This window comes from Muntiacus reevesi, chromosome 10, assembly GCF_963930625.1.
Source record: "Muntiacus reevesi chromosome 10, mMunRee1.1, whole genome shotgun sequence".
NCBI lineage: Eukaryota > Metazoa > Chordata > Mammalia > Artiodactyla > Cervidae > Muntiacus > Muntiacus reevesi.
In genome coordinates, this window is record NC_089258.1 from 25,916,314 (window position 1) to 25,941,231 (window position 24,918).

Below are 24,918 nucleotides of genomic sequence, written 5' to 3' on the forward strand. Positions count from 1 at the left end.
CTAGGTGGTGAAGAGCCATAGAGCTTCACAGGGTTTCGGGTCAGACCAACTAGGATATACATCCAGTCTCTGCAACTTGCTAAACAGTGACTTTGGTCAAGTCAGTGACCCCTTAAGCCTTCAGCTTCTTCATATATAAAATGATGATAACAATAGAATGCATCTTGCAGAGCCATGGTAAGTATTACATGAGTTTTTATAGGCAAAGTATGAGTCCCTGGCACAGGGTAAGGATCAGTGAATGGGCCCACTAGAGTTACTGCAGTGCTTGGCGGCCAACCTACAACAGCACGTCCTCAGCTCCTGCCCAGCCAGGAGCACTCCTTCCATCTCACAGCCCCCACCTCCCTCTAAGGCATAAATCCATTTTTTTCAGTTTACATTTTCATGCAAATGGGCTAACAGTCTCCCCAGAAGTTCACCCATAGCCAGGACTTGCGACATTCTGCATTTCAATACTGGGGTCCTTTTATCTGTCTTTTTCTTCTGTCCACATAGCAACCAGAGAAGTAACATCCAAAACAAGGATGAAACAAGATCTGGTCCCTGCAACCACCCTTTGCAGGGACTCTGGCCTGCTGAGCATTTACTCAGTTAATCCCCTTATCTCCCTGTTAATAGTTCAAGGAAAACCAAACAAGGTCCCTTGCCTAAGTCAGTTGCTCCTCATACTCGAAGGACCAAGGGATTGTCCCCTTTTAACCTCCAGGAAATGCTGGCACCAAAGGCAGGGTGGTGTTGGTCCAGCACACTGACAGGGTGCTTCAGACTGTAGCCCAGTGAGTGTGGGCACACCCTTCCCCAGGTGTCATGTCCCATCTGATTTGCAGACAAAACCAGGATGAGGATTTGGCATCAAGAGCACGGGTGATGGACTCTCGTGATCCAGGGAAGTGATTAGGATCTTCATGGGTCTGGGTCAAACTGGGAAAGATTAACGGGCAAGAATTACATACCAACCCCTTGCTCCCAGAGACAAGACACCTCTGCAAGCATTAGCTTAGCTCTCTGCCCTTCCAGCCAGGTCCCTAGAAGGGGCTGAGAACAGGAAGTAAAGAGGTCTGGATTCAAAGAGATCTGGGTCAAAATTCAACAACTTGCCCAAGATCACAACCTCAGCAAGCGGCAGAGCCAGGAAGTGGGATCCAAACAAATTCCAATTTTTCTGATACTAAACTCTGTGCGATTTCCACTACACTGCCTTGTTTGATTGTGATAATTCCAGAGAAAGACCACAAATTGAGTATGTATTTCATTGTATGTGCTTTTCCATTTTGGTAAAATCAGAAAATCACATTTGGTAGAATGTTTTTGGGTTCTGTTTTTTTTTTAACTTGACTAGCAAATTAGCAGATGAATAACTGTCAGTATGTGCCCTGAAAGACATAGGATCAGACTGGGAACACAATTCAGATGTGAACCCAATCCCACCACTTCCCTGAAGAACTGTGTCCTGTACATCTATGGGGCTGGTGCTTTACCAGCTGAGCTACTAGAGAAAATGCTTGCTCCTTGGAAGAAAAGCTATGACCAACCTAGAGAGAATAATAAAAAGCAGAGACATTACTTTGCTGACAAAGGTCCATCTATTCAAAGCTATGGTTTTTCCAGTAGTCATGTATGGATGTGAGACCATAAAGAAAGCTGAGTGCCAAAGAATTGATGCTTTTGAGCTGTGGTGTTAGAGAAGACTCTCGAGAGTCCCGTGGACTGCAAGGAGATCAAGCCAATCTATCCTAAAGGAAATCAGTCCTGAATACTCATTGGAAGGACTGATGCTAAAGCTGAAGCTCCAACACTTTGGCCACCTGATGTGAAGAACTGATTCACTGGAAAAGACCATGATGCTGGGAAAGATTGAAGGCAGGAGGAGAAGGGGACAACAGAGGATGAGATGGTTGGATGGCATCACCGACTCAATGGGCATGAGTTTGAGCAAGCTCTGCGAGTTGGTGATGGACAGGGAAGCCTGGAGAGCTGCAGTTCATGAAGTCACAAAGAGTCAGACACGACTGAGAGACTGAACTGAACTGAACTGATGGGGCTGGTGGGCTGTGGGTGGAGCTGGATAATGACAGGAAAAGTCACTGGGGCCATGGAATAAAGGTCCCAGTTAAACTCCGCCACAAATGCTGATCTTTTAGATTGGGGCATTTTTGCAGTGTTAATCCATCTAGCAAGCTCAGCCAGGAGAGAAAGATTGAGATTGTGGGATAACACTCACAACAACCATGAAAAAATAAAATGAAAGTGTTAGTCGCTTCTTTCCAACCCCATGGACTATAGCCTAGCAGGCTCCACTGTTCATGCAATTCTCCAGGCAAGAATACTGGAGTGGGTAACCATTCCCTTCTCCTGGGAATCTTCCCGACCCAGGGATTGAACCCAGATCTCCTGTGTTGCAGGCAGATTCTTTACTGTCTGAGCCACCAAGGAAGCCCCACAACAAACATATAGGGTGAGTATTATTCCCCTTTTATAGAGATGAGTAAGCTCAGCAAAAAGAACCGAAGTCACTTGCCCAAGGTGACTACCTGTGTTGAAGCCAAGATTCAAACCAGGTAACCTGACATCTAGAGCATGTGTTCTTAGCCACTATTGTATTCTCTATGCTCATTGAAAAGGTCATCATCCAAACACATGATTGGGAGTCAAATGACCTGAGTTTTATTGCATTGCTGTCACTTAATAGATATGTGACCTCAGGCAAGCCCCTGAACTTTTCCGAGTCCCTATTTACTTATTAAGAAATTAAAGCAAATGATCACAATGATAAAGTCCATTATACAAGGTTGTTATGAGAATCAAATGGAATAATATTAGTTGATCTGAGATATTCTACACAAATGCTGCTTAAAATTATATGTTCCATGATTTGCAACTGTGTGATAAAAACATAATGTATGTGAAAACGCCTGGCAGGGACCAGATGACAGGGATGTTAAGGTATTGCCCTAGGGAGATTTTTTAATCACCCCTCTCTGAGCTATCAGTAAGATTATTTTATTTTCATGATTGAAAATGTATGAAACAGATGTCAGCTATTATTATAATTACTATTATCACCATTCACTAGGGCTGAAAATGGTTTCCTGAGTTGATGCCTTATCAAATAATCGGAAGCCTAGCTGTTCTGTTCCAAACCATTTTCTGAGTTTCCTAAAGATAGAGTCACGGGAAAGGTCACATTTAGTCCCTGGCCCTGTGCCTGAATTTTGCTTGCCAGTGGTGAGCCTCAGGCGGGATGCTCAGATACTCACATTCATGTTGTTCATAGGGTGGGTAGCTCAGCCGCACCGAGATCAGGATCAGGAAGATGAATAGAGGCCAGGCCACTTCCAGAAAGAGCTGACACTGAGTGGAAAATAAGACAAAGCAACGTGAATTAAACAAACATGGGTGTCTAACACTACTGAGCTTTGGGAAATCCATGAAAAGATGAACTAAACCATGAACCTACTTATCTGGCCTCTCTTACCACTCTCTAAGCTTTAATGACACTGAACTGTTTGTAGTTCTCACCTTATACACCTTACTATTATTCCATACCTCTGTGTTCTCTCTAAGAAAGAGAAGATGCCTCCCATCCTGCTTCATCTGGCTCACCTCCACTCACCCTTCAAGACTCAACCAGGCACAATTTCCTTTACTAAAATCTCAGGCAGAGCGGGAAGCCCTTCTGCTGTGCTTCCCGAGTAACCCATGAATCCTCCTCCCATAACAGTTTCCCTGAGCCCCTGAAATCGTGTTTTTGTTACTGGCATCCTCACTACAATATGAGCACCCTGAAAGCAAGCACTGGATCAACTCATCTTTGTACCTCCACAGCCTTAGCACGGTGTTAGGTATGCTATGACCATTTGGTGAAAGAAGACAGCCTGTGCAAACTGCTGTGCTAAATACACACCAGCTCAGCTCTAAAGACACAAGTGAGGTTGCCCCCTGTGGGGCTGAGAAAAAGGCTCCAAAGGATAATGGAAATTCACACTCAGTTCCATGTGGACCTGTGTGCCACCAGCGCTGGAAATATCCGGGAAGAGTGCAAAGGCCTTCCCCATCTGTCACGGTCTGGTCACCATCTTCTCCAGTGGGTTAGATGACCACTGAACATAAGTAAGTGGTAGTCACTGGTTAAAGCAATGGGGTTTCTCTAAAGGAAAGATCTGCTTCAGTGAGCTACCAGGGGATAAATAAGCATAGGGACAGGATAGAAATCATGAGACATAATCTAACTGAAACTGTGGTGTTCAGACAACTAGTTCCACTGCTTGAAGCCTCACCTCTATCATTCCTTTCAGTTCTAGACTCCGATGTTCTAATCAGGAAGAACACCAAAAGCCCAGAAGAATCTTGGGCTCTTGTGGATGAGGGTAACTACAACTGTGTCTTCAGAGCCATAAAGCCAAGAGAACACAGATATGAAATCTTTCCTTTTATTTAAATAGATTTTTTTTGACCCCCAAGTCCATATATTTTTACTGTGAAAAATTTGAAATTAAAAAAATACAGAAAAGTAGAAAAAAATAAATATAAATCACCGTTAATCCTACTTCCGGGAGATAATCCCTAGTAAATTAAGCTAATAATGGTTCTCCATTAATATTTTTGTCTTTCTTTTCTATTCATACATAAATAATATTTTTTCTCTACAAAATTAAGCTTATACAGCATGTGTAATTTTGTATTTTGCTTTTTCATTGAATATCATACTGGGAGTCTTCCCCATGACATAAAATATTCTCTTAAAATGTGGATTTTGATGGCCACTTGATGCTCCACACTATGAATAGATCATAATTAATTTAACCTTGCTTCAGCTTGGTTTCGCTTTTTGTTTATTATTTGTTGTTGGATTTCTGGTATTTTAGATTCCAAAGACCTTTGATATGGTTCTATATTAAATTCTTTTTTAAATCTTCTTTATAGAAGGAAATACATGGATAAGAGCAGTGGATGTCCTAGGATGATAAGAACATGCATGGGTGATTTTTTTTAAAACACTTTCCTGTGTTTTCTAAATTTTCCATAATGAGCATGTATTACTTTTTTTTGTAGAACTAAAAACACTGCTACCATATAACTATGAGGAATAATTTGCTCTAGATAGCACATCAGGAAAAAACAGACACATAGGTCCTTCTCTGGAAGAATGCATGCTATCAATGGGATTTCCAAGACCAAAGATGGGGCTGGTCTTGCTAAGTATTTCTGTAAATAATCCCAAATGACAAATGACATTCTACCGACTGAGCTGCAGGCCCCTCCGAGGGCTCCCCAGGTGCCCTGAGCCTCTATCAGCTCTTGGCACAGCGGGAGCTTCTCCCCTTGTGTCACCTGCTTCTCACTAAGCCTGCCTCAAGATAAGGGCTTTCAAATGTGTGTTGAGTAAGAGAATGAAGTGAAGTTTACCAAACAATAAGGACGGAAAGGTAAGTCAGTTGAGCCCTTTAGGAAAGCAAATTAGCCATATGTATTCAAAAGATATCTTTATCCCCTTTGACCAAAGAATATTCCTAGGAATTCATCCCACAGAACTAAGTTTAAAATATCAAAAAGCTACATGCGTTTAGATATTCGTCCATTTAGACAGTATAATTGGAAAATATTGGAAAAAACTTAATTGCACAGCAATAGGGGAATGATTAAATTATGGCACATCTACTTAACATTATGCAGTTATTACAACAATGTTTATGAAATACAGATACTATTAACCATATAACATTAAGTGAACAAAGCAGAACACAAAATTGTATGCATTCCAAGCTTATAGCTAAATAAAATCACTTACAAATATTAACAAAAGGGAGTACAACTTTTAAAAGGCAGCTTAACTGTGAATAAATTCAGAAAAGAACTCCAAAAAATAAAATCAAAATTAAATAAAGAGTATGAGTAAGATAGTCATCAACCTTGAAGCTCTGAAACTACCATGTACGCTTTTGGGATAAATAGTAGCTACCATTTATTTAAGAGTCCAGTGTGTAACAGGCACCTTATAAATGGATTATTTTATTTAATCCTGCAATCAACCCTGAGATGTAGGAAGCATAATCATCTCCATTTTATATGTGACAAGACTAAAGCTCAAGGAAGGGTAAGTCACAGAGATAGTCAGTGGCAGGGTTGAGGGGAACAGCTAGTTTTGCCCAACTTAGGAAACCAGTGGCTCAACTGAGAAATAACCCCACTAAGTCATGATTAAAGCATATCAACAGGTTCCACAAAGGTAAAATGAGCTCATGGCCTACAGATTTATAATAGTGACAGTCAATATTGAGAACCTACTCTGTACCGGAGATTTATATACGCCTCGTCTTTAATATTTAATTTTCACAATAACTCTGTGAGGTAGCTGGTATCAGTAGATTGGGGCAGGTTCTGAGCCATAGCCTGGTAAGAGAGTGCACCAGAGTTTAAACCCAGATCTACTGACTCCTACATGCTTTTGCACCCCTCATGCTGCCTCTCGTAGAGCTATGTTTGGGACATACACCTTTCCAGACAGCCACTGAAAAGGAGTCCGGTGTTCACCAACCCTCCAAAGCACTGATCTGACTCAATGAATCAAGTCTTAAGTTCCTGGACATCTCTGCAGTCCCACATCTAGGACACTGCAGGGGAACCGATGCTCAAAATATGTTGATTGACTGGGGAAAAAAAAAAAAAAGAATGGATCTTTCCCATGGTACTGACAGCAAACAGTACAAAGTATATCCTGCAAATCATTCCCAGCAACTGGGTGTAAGCAGATTAGGCAAAGAGGTAAGAACAAGACTGACAATAATAATGATAGCTAACACTTTAACAGGTCTTACCATGATGCATCAGTCAGGGCTTCCCAGGTGGCGCTAGAGGTAAAGAACCTGCTTGCCAGTGCAAGAAATGTTAAGAAAGGCGGGTTCAATCCATGGGTTGGGAAGATCCCCCAGAGCAGGGCATGGCAACCCACTCCAGTATTCTTGTCTGGAGAATCCCATGGACAGAGGAGCCTGGCAGGTTACTATCTAAAGGGTCACAAAGAGTCAGAGACAACTGAAGTGACTTAGCATTCATGTATCAGTGCTCTGACTGCTTTACATAGATGAACTCACTTAACCATCAAATGACCCTGTTAATACTATTATAAATTCCATTTCACAGAGGAGGCTCAAGGAGTTAATAAATTTGGATACAAATTTGGTAAATAGTGCCAGAATTCAAAACCAGTCCAACTCAAGGTTGTGTTTTAAACCACTATGTACCTCATTACCAGAGTATCTAGATTTTTGATCCTTACAAGCCTTACTGAGCTGAGACACTAACATGTATTAATGAAGAGACTGTCTCCAAGAGACAGCAGTCAAACCAGAGAACTCATAAAAGACACAATTCTACCCATGCACTTTTACTCTGAACTTCTAAAATGGTTTGTCACTGAACACAGAATCTGCCTTCTAAACACAGGGAGATGTTCCAGGTATTTCTTTACCAATAGCTTCCCTCTAGAAACCTAATTTGACTTCTGCTTCCACTTATGGAATGCCATTTTGGTTGCACTTATCAAAATCAGATTTCATCCCCCATCTCTAAACTTAGCATTTTTACTTCAAGTAGGCCCTCATACATAGCTTGGAAATAAGACTGACACTTGATGGTTCATTTCAGTACAGTTCAATCACTCAGTCGTGTCTGACTCTTTGTGACCCCATGGACTGCAGCACACCAGCCTTCTGCAACTCCCAGAGCTTACTCAAACATGTCCATTGAGTTGGTAATGCCATTCAACCGTCATATTCTCTGTCGTCCCCTTTTCCTCCCACCTTCAATCTTTCCCAGCATCAGGGTCTTTCAAATGAGTCAGTGCTTTCCATTAGGTGGCCAAAGTATTGGAGTTTCAGCTTCAGCATCAGTCCATCCAATGAATATTTAGGACTGATTTCCTCTAGGATTGACTGGTTGGATCTCCTTGCTGTCCAATGGTCTCAAGCGTCATCTCCAATACCAGAGTTCGAAAGCATCAATTCTTCAGCGCTCAGCTTTCTTTATAATTCAACTCTCACATCAATACGTGACTACTGGAAAAACCATAGCTTTGACTAGACAGACCTTTGTTGGCAAAGTAATGTCTCTGCTTTTTAATGTGTTTTCTAGGTTGGTCATAGCCTTTCTTCCAAGGAGCAAGCATCTTTTAATTTCATGGCTGCAGTGACCATCTGCAGTGATTTTGGAGCCCAAGAAAATAAAGTCCGTCACTGTATTCATTGTTTCCCCATCTATTTACCATGAAGTGATGGGACCAGATGCCATGATCTTAGTTTTCTGAATGTTGAGTTTTAAGCTAACTTTTTCACTCGTCTCTTTCACTTTCATCAAGAAGCTCTTCAGTTCTTCACTTTCTGCCATAAGGGTAGTGTCATCTGAATATCTGAAGTTATTGATATTTCTCCCGGCAATCTTGATTCCAGCTTGTGCTTCTTCCAACCCAGCATTTCTCACAATGTACTCCGAATATAAGTTAAATAAGCAGGGTGACAGTATACAGCCTTGACATACTCCTTTCCCGATTTGGAACCAGTCTGCTGTTCCATGTACAGTTCTAACTGTTGCTTCTTGACCTGCATACAGATTTCTCAGGAGGTAGGTCAGGTGGTCTGGTATTCCCATCTCTTTAAGCATTTTCCACAGTTTGCTGTGATCCACACAGTCAAAGGCTTTCGTGTAGTCAATAAAGCAGATGTTCTTCTGAAATTCTCTTGCTTTTTCGATGATCCAACAGATGTTGGCATTTTGATCTCTGATTCCTCTGCCTTTTCTAAAACCAGTTTGAACATCTGGAAGTTCACAGTTCATGTACTGATGAAGCCTGCCTTGGAGAATTTTGAGCATTATTTTACTAGCGTGTGAGATGAGTGCAATTGTGCAGTAGTTTGAGCATTCTTTGGCATTGCCTTTCTTTGGGATTGGAATGAAAACTGACCTTTTCCAGTCCTGTGGTCACTGCTGAGTTTTCCAAATTTGCTGGCATATTGAGTGCAGTACTTTCACAGCATCATCTTCAAGGATTTGAAATACCTCAACTGGAATTCCATCACCTCCACTAGCTTTGTTCATAGTGATGCTTCCTAAGGCCCACTTGACTTCACATCCCGGGATGTCTGGCTCTAGGTGAGTGATCAAACCATTGTGATTATCTGGGTCATGAAGATCTTTTTTGTATAGTTCCTCTGTGTATTCTTGCCACCTCTTCTTAGTATCTTCTGCTTCTGTTAGGTCCATACCATTTCTGTCCTTTACTGAGCTCATCTTTGCATGAAATATTCTCTTGGTATCTCTAATTTTCTTGAAGAGATCTCTGGTCTTTCCCATTCTATTGTTTTCCTCTGTTTCTTTGCACTGATCACTGAGGAAGGCTTTCTTATCTCTCCTGCTATTCTCTGGAACTCTGCATTCAAATGGGAATATCTTTCCTTTTCTCCTTTGTATTTTGCTACTCTTCTTTTCACAGCTGTTTGTAAGGCCTCCTCAGAGAGCCATTTTGTGTTTTTGAATTTCTTTTTCTTGGGGATGGTCTTGATCCCTGTTTCCTGTACAATATCACGAACCTCCATCCATAGTTCATCAGGCACTCTGTCTATCAGATCTAGTCCCTTAAATCTACTTCCCACTTCCACTGTATAATCGTAAGAGATTTGATTTAGGTTATACCTGAATGGTCTAGTGGTTTTCCCTACTTTCTTCAATTTAAGTCTGAACTTGGCAATAAAGAGTTCATGATCTGAGCCACAGTCAGCTCCCACTCTTGTTTTTGCTCACTGTATCATGCTTCTCCATCTTTGGCTGCAAAAAATACGACCAATCTGATTTTGGTATTGACCATCTGGTGATGTCCATGTGTAGAGTTTTCTCTTGTGTTGTTGGAAGAGGGTGTTTGCTATGACCAGTGCATTCTCTTGGCAAAACTCTATTAGCCTTTGCCCTGCTTCATTCTGTACTCCAAGGCCAAAATTGTCTGTTACTCCAGGTATGTCTTGACTTTCTTCTTTTGCATTCCAGTCCTCTATAATGAAAAGGATATCTTTTTTGGGTGTTAGTTCTAGAAGGTCTTGTAGGTCTTCATGAAACCATTCAACTTCAGCTTTCTTCAGCATTACTGATCAGGGCATGGACTTGGATTACTGTGATATTGAATGGTTTGCCTTGGAAGTGAACAGAGATCATTCTGTCATTTCTGAGACTGCATCCAAGTACTGCATTTCAGACTCTTTTGTTGATTATGATGGCTACTCCATTTCTTCTAAGGGATTATTGCCCGAAGTAGTAGATGTAGTGGTCATCTGAGTGAAATTCACCCACACTTTTGTTACACACACACTATGGTGACACACTTCTGAATCTTTTGTTACCTACTCACCTCCCTCCATGCCTGCCCCCACCACAGAGCGGAAGAAAGGGAGAGGAACACTGTTTTTATAAAGGAGTTTGTTACCAGAGTCAGAAACTCAGAAGCCCTGTTTCAGATTGGGTATTAAAATTAAAATTCTGATGATTAAGTAAATAGCTACACTGAGCTTCTCTGGGGACTTGCCCTCTCGTTACTCCTCAGCAACAACATGGGGATATAATGCACAAGCATTTCCAGAAGAGCATTCTTCTCAACTCTTGACATGGGGGGCCAGATAATGGTTGTGAGGGGCTGTCCTATGAACGGTAGAATCCCTGGCCTCTACCAGTGGACACCAACCACCCCTGCCCAGGACTGTAACAACCAATCAATGTCTCTAGACGTTATCCAATGTCCCTAGGACAGTAAAATAGCACTAGGCTACTTTTAGAATTTGATAAGGTAACAGGATTCAATGGGGAAAAGAAACTGATGAAAATATGGGAGACTATTCTGAGAGGTAAAGAAGTAAACATGAGATAGTGAGTGTCCCAAGATAACAGAAAATTTATCAAAGCAATGGCACACTCTAGGCTCTGTCAGCATCACAATGAATACTTATCAACATACACTTCAATTAAATTAAACTGAAATCTTAAAGATCAAATCAGAGAAATGCTAAAGGGAAAAACAAATCCGAAAGCCAGGCCTACCCTCCCAGAACTGTGAAGCCTCATGCAGTGACAGTGGATTTTTCAATTGGTTTGATCTTTGGAAGGACATCTGACCATGTATGTCAAGGGCCACTTCCCTTTTACCTAGGAATCATACTCCTGAGATTCTGGCCTAAGGAAATAATATAAAAATAAGAAAAGGCTATATGTATAAAATCCTTATAGTAACTTACTTATAATGGCAAACACAAGAAATATCTCAATGTTGGCAATAATGTACGAGGTTATAAAATGAAAACTGCACAGATCCCTGTATTGCTACTAGGAATGTCACCGGCATTATCCCATGGTAGATTTGGGGTAAAAACTTCCAATCCCTCCTCTTACTGATGTACTAATTTACAATATTTCCTTCATCTATGAAACAGAAATTGTAATGAATACCTCTCAGACTTGCTGTGAAAATCAAGAAGATAACAGGTACAGAGTACTTTCAAAAGTATAAACTACAACCTACACATCAAGAATCATAATTATTATAATATGAAGATTATTTGGAAATATGCAACATACAGGCCATGCTAAGTTGCTTCAGTCATGTCTGACTATTCTCGACCCCATGGACAGTAGCCACTCAGGCTCCTCTGTCCATGGGATTTTCCAGGCAAGACTACGTGCCCTCCTCCAGGAGATCTTCCCAACCCAAGGATCGAACCCGAATCTCTTATGTCTCCCGTACTGGCATGTGGGTTTTTTATAGCAAGGCCACCTGGGAAGCCCAAAAACAGAGCACAAAATGGTACCTGTGTATGCTTAGGCTGTCATCCTTCAAGTCCCCTCAATGCCAAGGCCCACACAATCTGACCCTCATCATCATGACCTACCTACTTCAGGGACTCCTTGTGCACATTACATAAAATTCAGCTGTCCTTCACCAGCTCCATGATCTGACCCTGCCGACTCCCAACTCACCCCCAGCCAGTCTTCCTCCCGTGCACTGGCGCTCCTGTCCCTTGGCTCCAGGACATGCATTAGGCACGTGGCCTTCACACCCTGTCTCTCTGCCTGGAAGCCAGTGCCCCTGATGGCTGAGCTCCTGTTCTTCCCCTGGCTAACTGCTGCTTGAATTGAACACCAAGGCTCTCAGCTTAAATGTCATGACCTTTCATTCTAAATTAGGTCCCTACCCGCAGCCTAGTGCTAACTGACATAGTAGGACAGGTTTTTTTTTTTCCTTCATAGCACTTACCACAGCTGTGATATTTCTATGTATGTGACAACATGCTTCATATCTGCTTCTCTGGCTGAACTATAAGCTCTATGAGGGCAGGGATCCTGCCTGTCTGCTTCACCACTGTACACCCAGGACACTGTCTTATATGCAGTAGATGTTTAGTAAATATTTATTCAAAGGAAACAATAAATGCCTATTTGTGCTAACTGTCCTCATTTCATAGAAGGGGAAACTAAAAGTCAGGGAAAATGAGTTTCCCTAAGCCATTAAGGCATACAGTGGCCAAGCTGGAATTAGAATTGAATTAGAATCAGATAATAATTAGCATTATTAGCTGGATTTGAACCAGCACTGCCAGGCCAGGACTAAGGACAGAGAAGAAATGTATCAAGTGAAACTGGAAGCTGGGAGGGAATGCCGAAAGTTTGCATCTACACTGTAAAATTCTCCAAAGGCTCTTACATGAGGACTCAATTTGTATTTATTTGATTGCTTATTCCTTGTCACTAAACAGTGCCCAAATATTGATACTCTAAAATATGCAGAAAATAAAATTATCTATTTCCTCAGCCACATGGCTAAACAAATCTAAGTGAGAAAATTAACAGCAAAGGCAAAAAAGAAAGGCCATATGGCCGTACTCTGTCCCATCTGTTCCACAGGGACCTTGGTCTCTGGTTCAGCCTAAAACCAGATGGGGATCTGGAGAACTCCGAAGCCCCTCGGCTTTCCTGTCCCAAGCCCTGTTTGTGCTCACTGACCACCAACCCACACAAGCTAACTGTTACTTTGGACCCAAACTGAGCTTTGCACCCAACTTACGCAACTCATTTTCAATGTATTCTTTGCCCAATAGGAGCAGTGGAAAGCTACCCCTGGCTGATGGTCCCCATGAGTCTGCATAATGGGGGCACAAAAAAAGAGAGCCCCCAAATTCATTAGCAAATGAGGACACAGAGTGGAAGAGCAAATGGCCACCTTTCAAGAAGGTTGCTCTGGGGTTTACTGCTCAGCACCCAGCTCCTACATCTTCTTCCTGTCTCCCTGCACATGCGGCCCCTAGAATCTAGCAGGGGCGCCTCCTCAAGATCTATTAACTAATGGCCCATTTCACACATTCACCCTTCACTGAGCAAATGCTTGTTAAGCTTATCCCCAGTGCCAGGCTATGGAGCCAGGCAAGGACATCCAGGATCTCTGAAGGGGGAAATTAAGCAAGGATTCTGCACACTGTAGGTGAGAAGTGTCATGGCGCTAACTGCTTCCCCTGCCTGCAGGGCAGGGCATGTCCTGAGCTAACGGTGTGGAGCCAAGACCCTAAACAGGTCTCACCGTCTACAATCAATACATCTATAGATCCAAGCCATTTGGACTGGGAAGTAGCTACAGCCAGCACTTGAGATCCATGGGTATTAAACCTCCTGTGCAGATGAGGCAAAGCCTTCTCAAAAGAACTTGTGCTTCCAGGGCCATCAGGAAATTGATTCTGGTGCTACTTCCACAACTGAGCCACTCTGGACCCCTTGCCCCACACCCGAAACCCCATCCCCATCAACTGTACAAGGGTCAGGTCAGATCTTTCCAACCCTGACAACCTAAACTTCGGCAACCTGAAATAAACTACCCTTTTTTTTTTTTTTTTCTAGTTCAGCAAAACACATTTCCCATAGAAATCAGGAAGGGAGGTAAAACAGACAAGCTAGCAGACTGTAGGTGTATATCTAAAATAGTCCTTCTGTGTCAGGACGCTATGTCTTACTTCCCCTTCAATAAGAACCCTGCCACAGGGCCAAAAATTGCCTTTTATGAAGCCTGCCTATCTCTCTAATTGTAACTTATTTTAAACTGATAAGCAATATTGAGCAAGAAGCAGCAAGACTAACAGACACTAGCCCAGTCTGGATGGCCCAATCCCAAGTCCTGTTCTGGGACCCTGTGCTCCTGATTCCTTAGTTGACCTTGGGGAAATCCCTTCCCTGCTTTGTCTGTAAAATGACAGGTTTGGGCTGGATTACTGAGACCCTGCATTGTTAAGACGATATAGGTCTTTCCACTACTCACTGGCTAACAGACACAGCACAGCAAAGACAGTTCCCCAGCACATGAGCTGCTGCCAACATGCTAAGAAGAGACTGGGGACCTGGACCACAGAGCAGCTAAGAAATGAGATTAGAAAATGAATGTATAGGTCTTGGGAACACCAGGGCCTGGTACAGCCATGGGAGGCAAGCACAAAAGTAAGGAAGAGGTTAGAAACTTCAAGATGCTGAGACTGAAGACAGAAAAAAATAATAATACCACTGAAGAGCAATCTGACATAGTGGTTTAGAGAACCAACTCTACAGTCAGATTATTTAGAACCGAACACTACATATGCCCCTGACTAGCAGTGTGAACCTCAGGCAAGTTATTTATATTCTCTCTGTGATTTAAGCTCCCCAGTTATAACACTGGGGAACACTGGGCATTTTGTGTTATAAGGAAACAACAGTACTTTGTGGATCTTAAAAGGATTAATCTAGTTAACACTTCACTTTAGTGCCTAGTACGTGGAAGCGAAATCTAAGTGTTTGCTTTTATTATATTATATATTATGTAATATTGCTATATTTTAGTATCAACATTATTAATCAGGACAGATAGGATACATAAATTCTAGTTCCTACTCTCTCATTAAGTGACCTTGGGATTCAGCTCCCTACATGCAATATGAGGGACTGAAAAATAGTGTTTCTGAAACTAGTATATATATACAAATAATATATATAATTCCATAAGGGATTATATGAGTTCTCTGTCAGGATTTTAAACACTTTGTGTTTTCATTTCAATGGTCATCTAAGGAAATATGAATAAATATACCTGGATTTTCTGAATGCCGACTTTATAACCAAGTTCTGGCACAAGATCACAAGTCTACGTTTCTATTTGTGTTTGCCACTGTAGCACCAAAATTCCCTGGTGGCTCAGATGGTAAACACATCTGCCTACAATGCAGGAGACCCAGGTTCGATCCCTGGGTTGGGAAGATCCCCTGGAGAAGAAAATGGCAACCCACTCTAGTACTCTTGCCTGGAAAATCCCATGGATGAAGGAGCCTGGTAGGTTACAGTCGTGGGATTGCAAAGAGTCAGACACAACCCAGCGACTTCACTTTAGCACCAATATAACTGCAGTAGACCAATGAGAAAGGCACAGGTGCAGAAGCAGTTTGTGAATGATGAGACTGGACCAAATGAAAACAAATGATATTCGACGAAAGTCACTGGAAAAATTGGAAAATCACTGGAAAACTGAATCATTAGCTCATGGCAATACAGACTGTCCAAACTCAAACCAGTAAGTGTTCACTACCATAGTTACACTGCTGCCTCCAAACAGTGTCAAATATAGCTTCAAACAGTGTCAGTCGCCTTACTACATTAACAGTGTTAATTTGAACTGTACTGGTTCTGCAATTTTGTTTGCACTTAATTTATAAATCTGTATGGGTCATATGTTCGCATGACAGTCTATAAGAATAAGGGGTTTATATCGAGTTTCACATACGTACATATTCACAAAACATTATAATAAAAAATGTGTTTGGTGAACACAAGGGGACCTTGACATATTTGCTCTTTTAAAGAAGGGCCAGTTTCAGAAACAGTGAATTAAGTTATCTGCAAGATCCCTTCTGGCTCTTTGAGTCTAAAGAGGATGGTCATTTCTGTTGCAGGTGTGTTAAGCTTCATGAGGACAGCCAAAAGGGGATGTAGGCTTAGAATTCAGGGGAAAATGCAGGGCAGGAAACAGACATTTAGAAGTCAACTATAGAGAGGTGCGGCTAAACGCAGGAGACCAGACAGGATCTCTAGGGGTGTTCAGGGAGGGAGAAGTCAAGAGCTGATATTGGAGCTTCAGAGAAATCTCTGGGCCTTGTAGCTTGTACCTTCTCACAGAAAAATATCATTCACCAAGTGTTAAAGATGGTATTCTCAGGGTTCTTGAAAGGATCACTGTCTCATCCAGAAGTGATGGTATAGAACCCTCCACAGAAATAAAACAAATCTGTTTCTTATTCCTCCAGGCTCACAGTCCAAGCTGAAAGGGAAGAGTCCATACTAAAAGATTCAGTCTCTGACCTCTAAGAGCTGGGCCATGAACTCACTTCAACTCCACCACCCAGACCATTAGGAGTTCTTGGAGCCAGGCAGCCCCCAGGGCTGCAGCAAAAGCTAGGAGTACGATGGCCAAGGGGCAAAGTGTGCCAGGTTCCAGGGGTCTGAACTTAGGCCTGGGCACTAGCACAAACAAAAGCTATGATCGCCGCCTGGTTGCAAATCTGCCTCCTATGATAAGAGGCAGGGCTAGCTAAATCAGGACCCCACACAGTCCTGGGTCCACCAGCGCCAGACACATTCAATCACTTTAGGAAAACCAAGAACAATACTGTAAAGGAATTATCCTCCAATTAAAATAATTTAAAAAAAACAAACAAACAAGAATCTCTTTTCCGCCCCCTTCTTCACCCCCAACTCAAAATCAGGAAGAAAAGCAGGGGAGAACCCCCAGAGAAACCCAGGCTTACTGTTTGTCTTCTTCTGAAAGTGAGGTTCTTCCACAGCAGCAATCTCAGCTGAGGCCAATAAGCCATGTTACCTCAGCCAGCACCACAGCAGCCCGCGTGTGGCTCCGGGGGCCTGGGAAGGAAGTGGCTGCAGCTCACAGCAGGGACGCTGTGGCTGGTCATTAACTGAAAGATAAAGCAAGAGGGGATGTTAGTTTTTGCTGCAAAGCCATACGCCAGTGAGGGCTGTCGCACCAGCCCCCTCACCTGAGCCCTCCAAACCCAGTTCTGTCTCATGACTACTTCTCCATAAGGCATGAGTCCCCGACTTCCAGCCTTGGGTCTCTGGTAAACAGGCATGCTGGAGCTTTTCTGGCGTTAGCCTGTGAGTAAGTCATTATTGTCTGAATCACTGGAGCTCCACTGATGAGACCATTGGGAATGAAAAATTGAAAAAAAATGAAAAATTGAAGGCAGACCTAAGTGATCAATCTTATGTGCCCAAAACACCAGAGTTGCAAATGGCATACTGGAATCCCAGAAACCTGCCTCCCTTCTCTAAGAAAATGCCTTCCTTCTCAGAAAATGTCAGCAGCATTTATAAATTTTGCCTTGAACCTGGAGTGACTTACACTATTGTCTGAAATTTGCTGCAGACTACATTTTCATCTCGCCACAAAGTTGAGTCCTTCCAATGATAAATGGCACCACTGACAGAGCAGTTTCCTAATCTGAAAAGTCACAGCGTGTCTTAGATGACTGTGAGTGAACACCAAGGAAATGCCACGGACACCTGGCTCCTAAGTAAGGAGGACAACCCCAAGTGTTCTGTGTGTGGAGAGAAAACAATATCCCATGGAGTAAGACAAGGCAGCCAAGGCAGGCAGAGAGCATCAGCTGTGAAACTGACAAGTTCCCACTGTCTGGACATATGCACACTTCTGGCCTCGCTCCACCTGCACCTGCACACGGAGCCCATCTAATCCTTGTCAGGTGTCACAGATGCCTCCTTGGAGGACTGATCTGCCATGCTGGGGAAAGGGGTGGCTCTCATAAACAGGAGAAACAACCTTCCGTGTGTCCCCACTGCCCCTCAACAACAGTATTTATTTAATGCTGGAGTAATCCCAGTAAAATTAAAGCTAGGGAAAAGGCAGAAAATAAAAACTGGGAGAAGGGAGGGATACACAGGTCAAAGCTAAGCCCTGACACCACTTCACACCCAGGAACTCTTAGCAGAAATAAGAAACCAACGTTACCTCTAAAATGGCTCATTTAATCATCGTGGTCTCTGGAGGAATGGAGGTGGGGATGGGAGATTAGGCAGGAGGAACAAATACCAGAAAAGGCTTAGAATGTAGTGACCGCTTGTGGATACAAAACTAAGTACTGGACTAAAAGTCTGTGAGTCCAAACGGACCTCAATGCAAAGGTCAACCTCTAGCAGGACTTTACCCTCTTGGCCCCCACAGCACAAGGACTTGGATTAAAAACTTCTACAAAAGAAATGGGAACGTAAGCAGTCTACAGTGTCTGAGAAGAATCACTGACTCTACTATTATGTATTTTAATTCACTCATTGATAAGCCAACAAAACCGGGATTCCTCTGAAAGAGTCAAGCCTTAAGACCTTTCTTTTCTTTATCATTTGCTCAGCAAACCTGTAGATGAACACAGACACCCCTCCCCCAAAAAATTCTTACTAAAAATAATTAAACCAGCACTGTGTCTATCCACAATTTGTTGTTTAAAGATGGCCACTGGTCTCTCTGAGTGCTGAGAGCCAAAATTTGGTTGTGAGCTTCGTGCTTGTAATCCTAAATCATTTTCTAAGTGGCCTGGGACAGGGCTTGCATTCCAGAAACACTGAAATAAATAATTAGCTAGATTTTCCTGATTCAAAAGGTGCTCTCCAGGAATCACTTAGTTGATTTAGAAGCTACACAAATCTTCTCAGGTCCTCAAAGTAGCAATGAGGAGGTTGGAACATAAGTTTATAATTTAAAAAGGAACAAGAGCTTAGACAGGAGTTAGGCGCAGCTTCTCAACTACGTGCCCTTGGCCAAAGCTTTATGCCCTCTGAGCATCAATTTCCTCAGTGTAAAATGGGGGTGACAATACCTACCTTGGATATTCAATTGTCAATGAGACAATATAAATAAATATATAAGTTCCCCAGCAAACTATATGGCACGCTTTAAGTGGCAAAGAAATGAGCTCCCTCCTCCCCACTTTTCTTTCTCTGGTCCATCCCTACCTCTTACAGAGAAATGGTTATCTCCTGTCCAAACATTCTTTTCTACTCCATTATTTTTAGCAGCAGCAGCAGCATTTTTAGCAAACTCATCATGGGTTTCTGACAAGGTAGGAGGGGCAAAGTAGGAAGGATGAAATCAGAATGGCCTAGTATTAAAGACCCTCAGGCTCAAACCAGGACACAGACTCCCCTAAATCTGAGTGGAGAATCTCAGAAGAAAAGAAGACACACCTCTACAGGATGTTCACGAGAAGAGAACGACCAGGAGGAAGCTTTTTGAAGAGTATTTTCCTAAAGTGGGGTTTCTGCATTTCCAGACATGGATCCTAGCTTCAGAGACCCTCCAGGAGACACGCAGAGACGTCAGCAAGAAATAGCCTATGCAGCGGTAGAAGGTTTTGCTCCAGCTTTGCTGGGTACTTGCCCCACTTTCCTACCCACCTTGGCATAGCCCTGGGCCTCTTGCATAATTCCCTCCTCCCACCTCAGAACATGGTGACCACTGCTGGGAGCAATTTTATCCAAAGAGGAGGTTTTGGCAATGCCCAAATCCTCTGCTCAGGTAACTGAGGCCAAAGGGACATTTCTACATCAGTTTTTCAAGGAAGCAAACAAACAAACCAAAACCAAAAAGAAGGCCGTACTATGTATTGACTAGATTTCTCAATGCTTCAAAGCTAGTAGCACACTCATTTCTGCCTCTGTGCACATTTCCAGTTACTGGTTGGAAAGTGTCCCACTTCACAATCATGGCCAGTCAATAGGCCACCCTCTTCCGGCTCCTGGACGACCACAACAGCCACTTCCCTGAACTCCCTGCCTCCAGTCTTGCCCCCTCCATCCATTTATCACAGAGAAACCAAAGTGATGCCACTCAACCAAAGTTCCGAACAAGCCACTCTCCCACTTAAAACTGCCTTTGTCAGCACCCCACCGCCCTGGGGATAAAGTGCAGTCCTCACCTTGGTTTAGCTGGGTCCCCAATGACTCCAGCCTCCTCTCTCATCACTCCCCACTTTCTAAACCAAGCCCCAGAAAACTACTCATGGCTCCAAATGGGCAGCCCTCTCTCCCACCACTGGGCTTCCTGCATGTTCCTGTCCTAAACTGCTGCTTCCAGCACTGTCAGCTGGGCCAAATCTTCCTCAACCATAGGATCCTGTCCCGATACCTCCCTACACCGACATCTCTTTAAAAAGCCCTCCTAGGTGCATTCACGGCAGCCTCTGTTTTCCCTTGCATCGTTTCTGCCACTTTCTGAGTCCACAGGATCATTTCTCTTTCTTAACCGCAGTTTTCCCCAGCATGCAAAACAGTATAAGGCATAGAGTAAGCCCTCAGGGAATATTTGCTTAATTAATTAACTATGAGATGGACATGAGAAATAGGGATTCAGGATGGAAAGGTGGTGGCACTCCTGGGCCAGTGGTAACCGATTTATCAAGCTTGATGAACTGATTAAGGCAAATTGTCCCCAGGGAGGGGGCTCTATGTTCACCCCACACTGGGGACAGCCGCGGGGATTGCTGGTGACTCCTGGGATATCCAGAAAAGTGTCATTGAATTCAGGTTGGCGTCCCACAAACACAGGTTTAGCTAAGGATGGAGCAGGCCCTCCCAAGGCCAGAGGAGCCAAGAAACCTGCTTTCCCCACCTTCATGCCAAGTCCTAGGCACGTCCTCTCCAGGTCTCCACAATCACCCAGGTGAATCACCCTTTGCCAAAATTTAACAAAGTTTCCACACCCCAACCTTTTTTGTACAGTATGACCTCATGGAAGTGACCGATTACATCTTTGGCCAATTTTTTAAAAGAAATTTTCACTTCAAATGCCACTGATATCTTAAAATTATTAAATACCTAGAGAATACCACAGCCTGCTAAACCATGACCTTCTCAAATAAGCAATTATTAGTTGCAGAGAAATGAAAATTAAAACCACAATGAGATACCACTACATACCCACTGGAACTACTACAATTTTTTAAATTTTAAAGTATTAGTATGAGTAGCAACTGGCACTATCATACACTGCTTGTAGGAATGAAAATGGAACAGCCACTTTGTTAAATACTCTGGTGGTTTCTTGTAAAATTACACACAGACTTGATACAGCCCAACCATCCTGTCCTAGGTATTTGCCCGAAAGAAATGATAGCATACGTTCACACAAAGACCTGTAAGTGAACATCCACAGAAGTCTTACACAGAATAGTCCAAACTGGAAGCAATCCAAAGATCCATAAATCAGTGAATAAATTAAAATGGAATACTACTCAGCAATAAAAAAGGACCACACTACTAATATATTCAACAGCATGGGAGAAATCTCAAAAGCCTTATGCTAAGAGAAAAAAGCCAGACACAAAAGACTATATACAATATGAACCTACTTATGTGACATTCTGGACAGGTGAAACAATGGGGACATAAATCAGACCTGTGGTTGCCAGTGGGTTGGGGAGAGGACAGATCGCAAGGAGCGCTAAGTGTTAGAAATATTCCACACCATGGTTGTGGCAAGTGGTTATACATGTGCAAGTGCTGTCCCAGACACTGGAGATTCAGCAGTGAACAAAAGTGTTCTCATGGAACTTCTAGCAAGGTGGAAGAAGACCTGACAAGTAACAGTGTGTTGTTAAGGCAGTGGGTGATAAGAATAGTGAAGAAAAATAAAGCAGAGCAAAGAGAGTAATGATAGGTGGGTAATTCTTTTCCTTAGGTCAGTGAAATGAGAATGTACCATATGCTACTGGCAAAGGGGTCACCAAGTGACAGCTGGGATTGTGAATTCTTTTAACTTTTCCCCAAACCAAAATATGAAATGCCAGGCAGACTCAGCAATGGCGGCAAAAGAAAAAAGAGCAAAGCTTCACAGGAAACCCGGTGCCAAGGGGGAAATGATGACCCCAGCCAGCAGCTACTACACTGCTCCTCCAACCCCCATCCTCACCAAAATGTTCAGCCCTTTCGAACTTCACATGTAAGCTTCAGAGACATGAGAGAAGAAGAAAGGAAGAGAGAGAAAGCAGCAGACATGCTAAAAAGACAAGGTGGGAGGATTTTTTCCCACTTACTGATTTCAAAAGGAAAACAGGAACTATATCCCGTGACTGCTTTCAACCCTTCCAAAACATTAAATCTGTCTACAAAAATGTACTAAGGAAAAAACTGCCCATGTTTTCACTACTATCTGAAACTCTTAGTTTGTGCAGTAACAAAGAGTTGGTTGGTCTTTTTCCTTCCTACAAGAACACTGCAAGCACTGAGCTTCCATCTCAGAGGGGCAGTGAACCTCCAACTCACTTGCTCCAAGAAAGGCCAGTCTCCACTGGGAACCACACAACTGCCATTTCTCACTGGAGCTGAGAAGTCGGCCCCTCAAAGCAGAAGAGAACAACCTTGCACAAGGCCAACCCCCAACTGAGAATTCATTGCAGCTTTGGAGACCCACTCCCACCACACCCCAATCTAACAGTGAAGCCTAGGCCCATCAAAAGCAAGGGGCCTGCCCAGACTCACCCCCAAGAGTTGGAACTGGCCTCCAGGTTTCTCCAGAAGTAGCTTTGTCAACAACTGCTCCTACTTTCCCACTGCTGTATTCCTCCTACGACCTGTTTATTCTTCTGAAGACACTTTCCCTATCAGTTCTACCCAAATAGCTCATATACACAGAACATGCAGCCAGCAACTGACTTTCATCTTTCAAAAACAGTGGTTTTATGACAGCTCTTTCTCTAAAAAAACAAACAAAAAGTAAGTATGTGTGTATTCTTTGTTAGACAGATTTCCCCATAGTTTCCAGAAGTGAGACAGAAGTTGAAATCTCTCCTGATGAAACTGTTTCTGGATGTCTTATGTCAATAAATAACTCAATCCAGTTCAGTTCAGTCACTCAGTTGTGTCCGACTCTTTGCGACCCCATGAATCGCAGCACACCAGGCCTCCCTGTCCATCACCAACTCCCGGAGTTTACTCAAACTCATGCCCATCGAGTCTGTGATGCCATCCAGCCATCTCATCCTCTGTCATCCCATTCTCCTCCTGCCCCCAACCCCTCCCAGCATCAGGGTCTTTTCCAATGAGTCAACTCTTCGCATGAGGTGGCCAAAGTATTGGAGTTTCAGCTTCAGCATCAGTCCTTCCAATGAACACCCAGGACTGATCTCCATTAGGATGGACTGGTTGGATCTCCTTGTAGATAACTAGCCAGTAACAAAAGCAAGAGGCAGATTTAAAGCAGGATATAACTATATAACATACGAACTGTAGTAAATGTGTTGGCGCAAAAGCTCAACTAATGACCTCTTCCTCAGATGCTGATGCAAATACAAGGATCACAGGCACTGCTGCATGTCATCTCCAGAGAGATGTAGAGGTTTCTGTAGAATTGAAGATATGAAACCTGTAAGACCACCAGAGCAAGCTTCTTCGGAAGAGGCCTGTTTTTTAATCGCCTCTCTGAGTGTATGTCTCCAGATCAGTAGCCACATTTACGGAAAATGATAATGAGATTAAAACCAGGTTGGAACAGGCTCTTTGCACCCATGGCTGATGACAGGGCATGGCTGCCATGGTGGAAGAAGGCGACTTGAAAAGTCTCCCCATGATTTCTCCCAAGATAGCCATCAGCTTTATTAAGCCTGAAGTTATTTTAACTGTCTTAGTTTCTTTTCTGGCCTCCAGTTGTCACTGAGCTCTCTACCCATAAGGCCATTCATGCTAATCCTTAAATTCTATCCCCTCGTACTCTCCAGACATACTATAGACTCACAACTCAGAGAAACTGTCCTTAGTTGCCACTAAACCCTTAGAGGCCTGCAGAAAGGTCATGGGCTGGTACTTGGTGACCCCTGAAACTGTGTTCCTACTTATAACATCTTAATCTAACACCTTAATACTCAAATTTAAGGAGAAAAAAAAATGATGTAAGAAATCTTCCAAGATAAAATTCACAGATAAAAGGAAGCCATTCTATCATTCTAGAAGATTCTTGTCATTCTAGAAGAACCTCTGCTATCACAAGACCTGTTTTAAAAATACAGATCTAGGACTTTCCCGGTGGTCCAGTGGCTAAAATTCTACATTCCCAATGCAGGGGGCCCAGGTAGGATCCCTGATCAGGGAACTCAATCTCACATAATACAACTAAGATCGAGTACAGCCAAATAACTAAATATCTTAAAAATATATAGATCTAATGAATTTCATTAATTCTAACAATTTGTAACTCAAGGAGACTTTTAAGTACCAAATGTATCATACATACTTGATTATTAGTAACAGTAAGTTTATACATAACTGCACATTCTTGTTTCACCCTGGGATATATATTCAATTTCCTGGACAAAAGTATTTGCTAATGGCTAATTTTCAAAATGAGGGCTAAAACAGGAATACACAAAAACGGGAAAGTTAGAAGAGATACAAGAATATTGTACAAATCCATAACGAGTCCTTGAGAAGCACATTTCCTCATGCTGTCAACACTTCTATTTTAAAGGGGATTCAAAAAGTTTAAATCTATTTCTATCATGTTGCTGATATTTGGACAACCAAAGATCCTATTTATCACTCTCAACAGTCCAGTTGCTAGCAGCTAACACAGTCTCAGGACTTCTAAAACTGACAAGAACCAGAGTTTCTGAAATCCATCCTGTCCTCAAGTTCTTGTTTCATCATTGTAGAATTATGGAGAAATTCTGACAAAATGTTAGAGACAGCCCTTCTTACGCTGCTGATTTCCACTAAACAAACACACAGCAACCCTGAAAGGAAGACTTCAGCAAACAATACAACTATTTGCTTTTTCCCTGGTTGGGGGTGTGTAGCATATAGGAA

At 42.7% G+C, this 24,918-nt stretch overlaps 1 protein-coding gene across 3 annotated transcripts in view; it reads right to left on the reverse strand.

The window, feature by feature from the left end:
* The window catches only part of ABCA1 (ATP binding cassette subfamily A member 1), a 131,853-nt gene that overhangs the window by 94,657 nt on the left and 12,278 nt on the right, over positions 1-24,918 (reverse strand). For all 3 annotated transcript variants that reach the window (XM_065946636.1, XM_065946638.1, XM_065946637.1), the window contains 2 exons: positions 16,842-17,006; positions 3,261-3,354 (listed from right to left, as the gene is read on the reverse strand). In XM_065946636.1, the coding sequence (XP_065802708.1) occupies positions 3,261-3,354; positions 16,842-16,907 (160 nt within the window). In that variant the 5' untranslated portion in view covers positions 16,908-17,006. The remainder of the gene's footprint in view (positions 1-3,260; positions 3,355-16,841; positions 17,007-24,918) is intronic.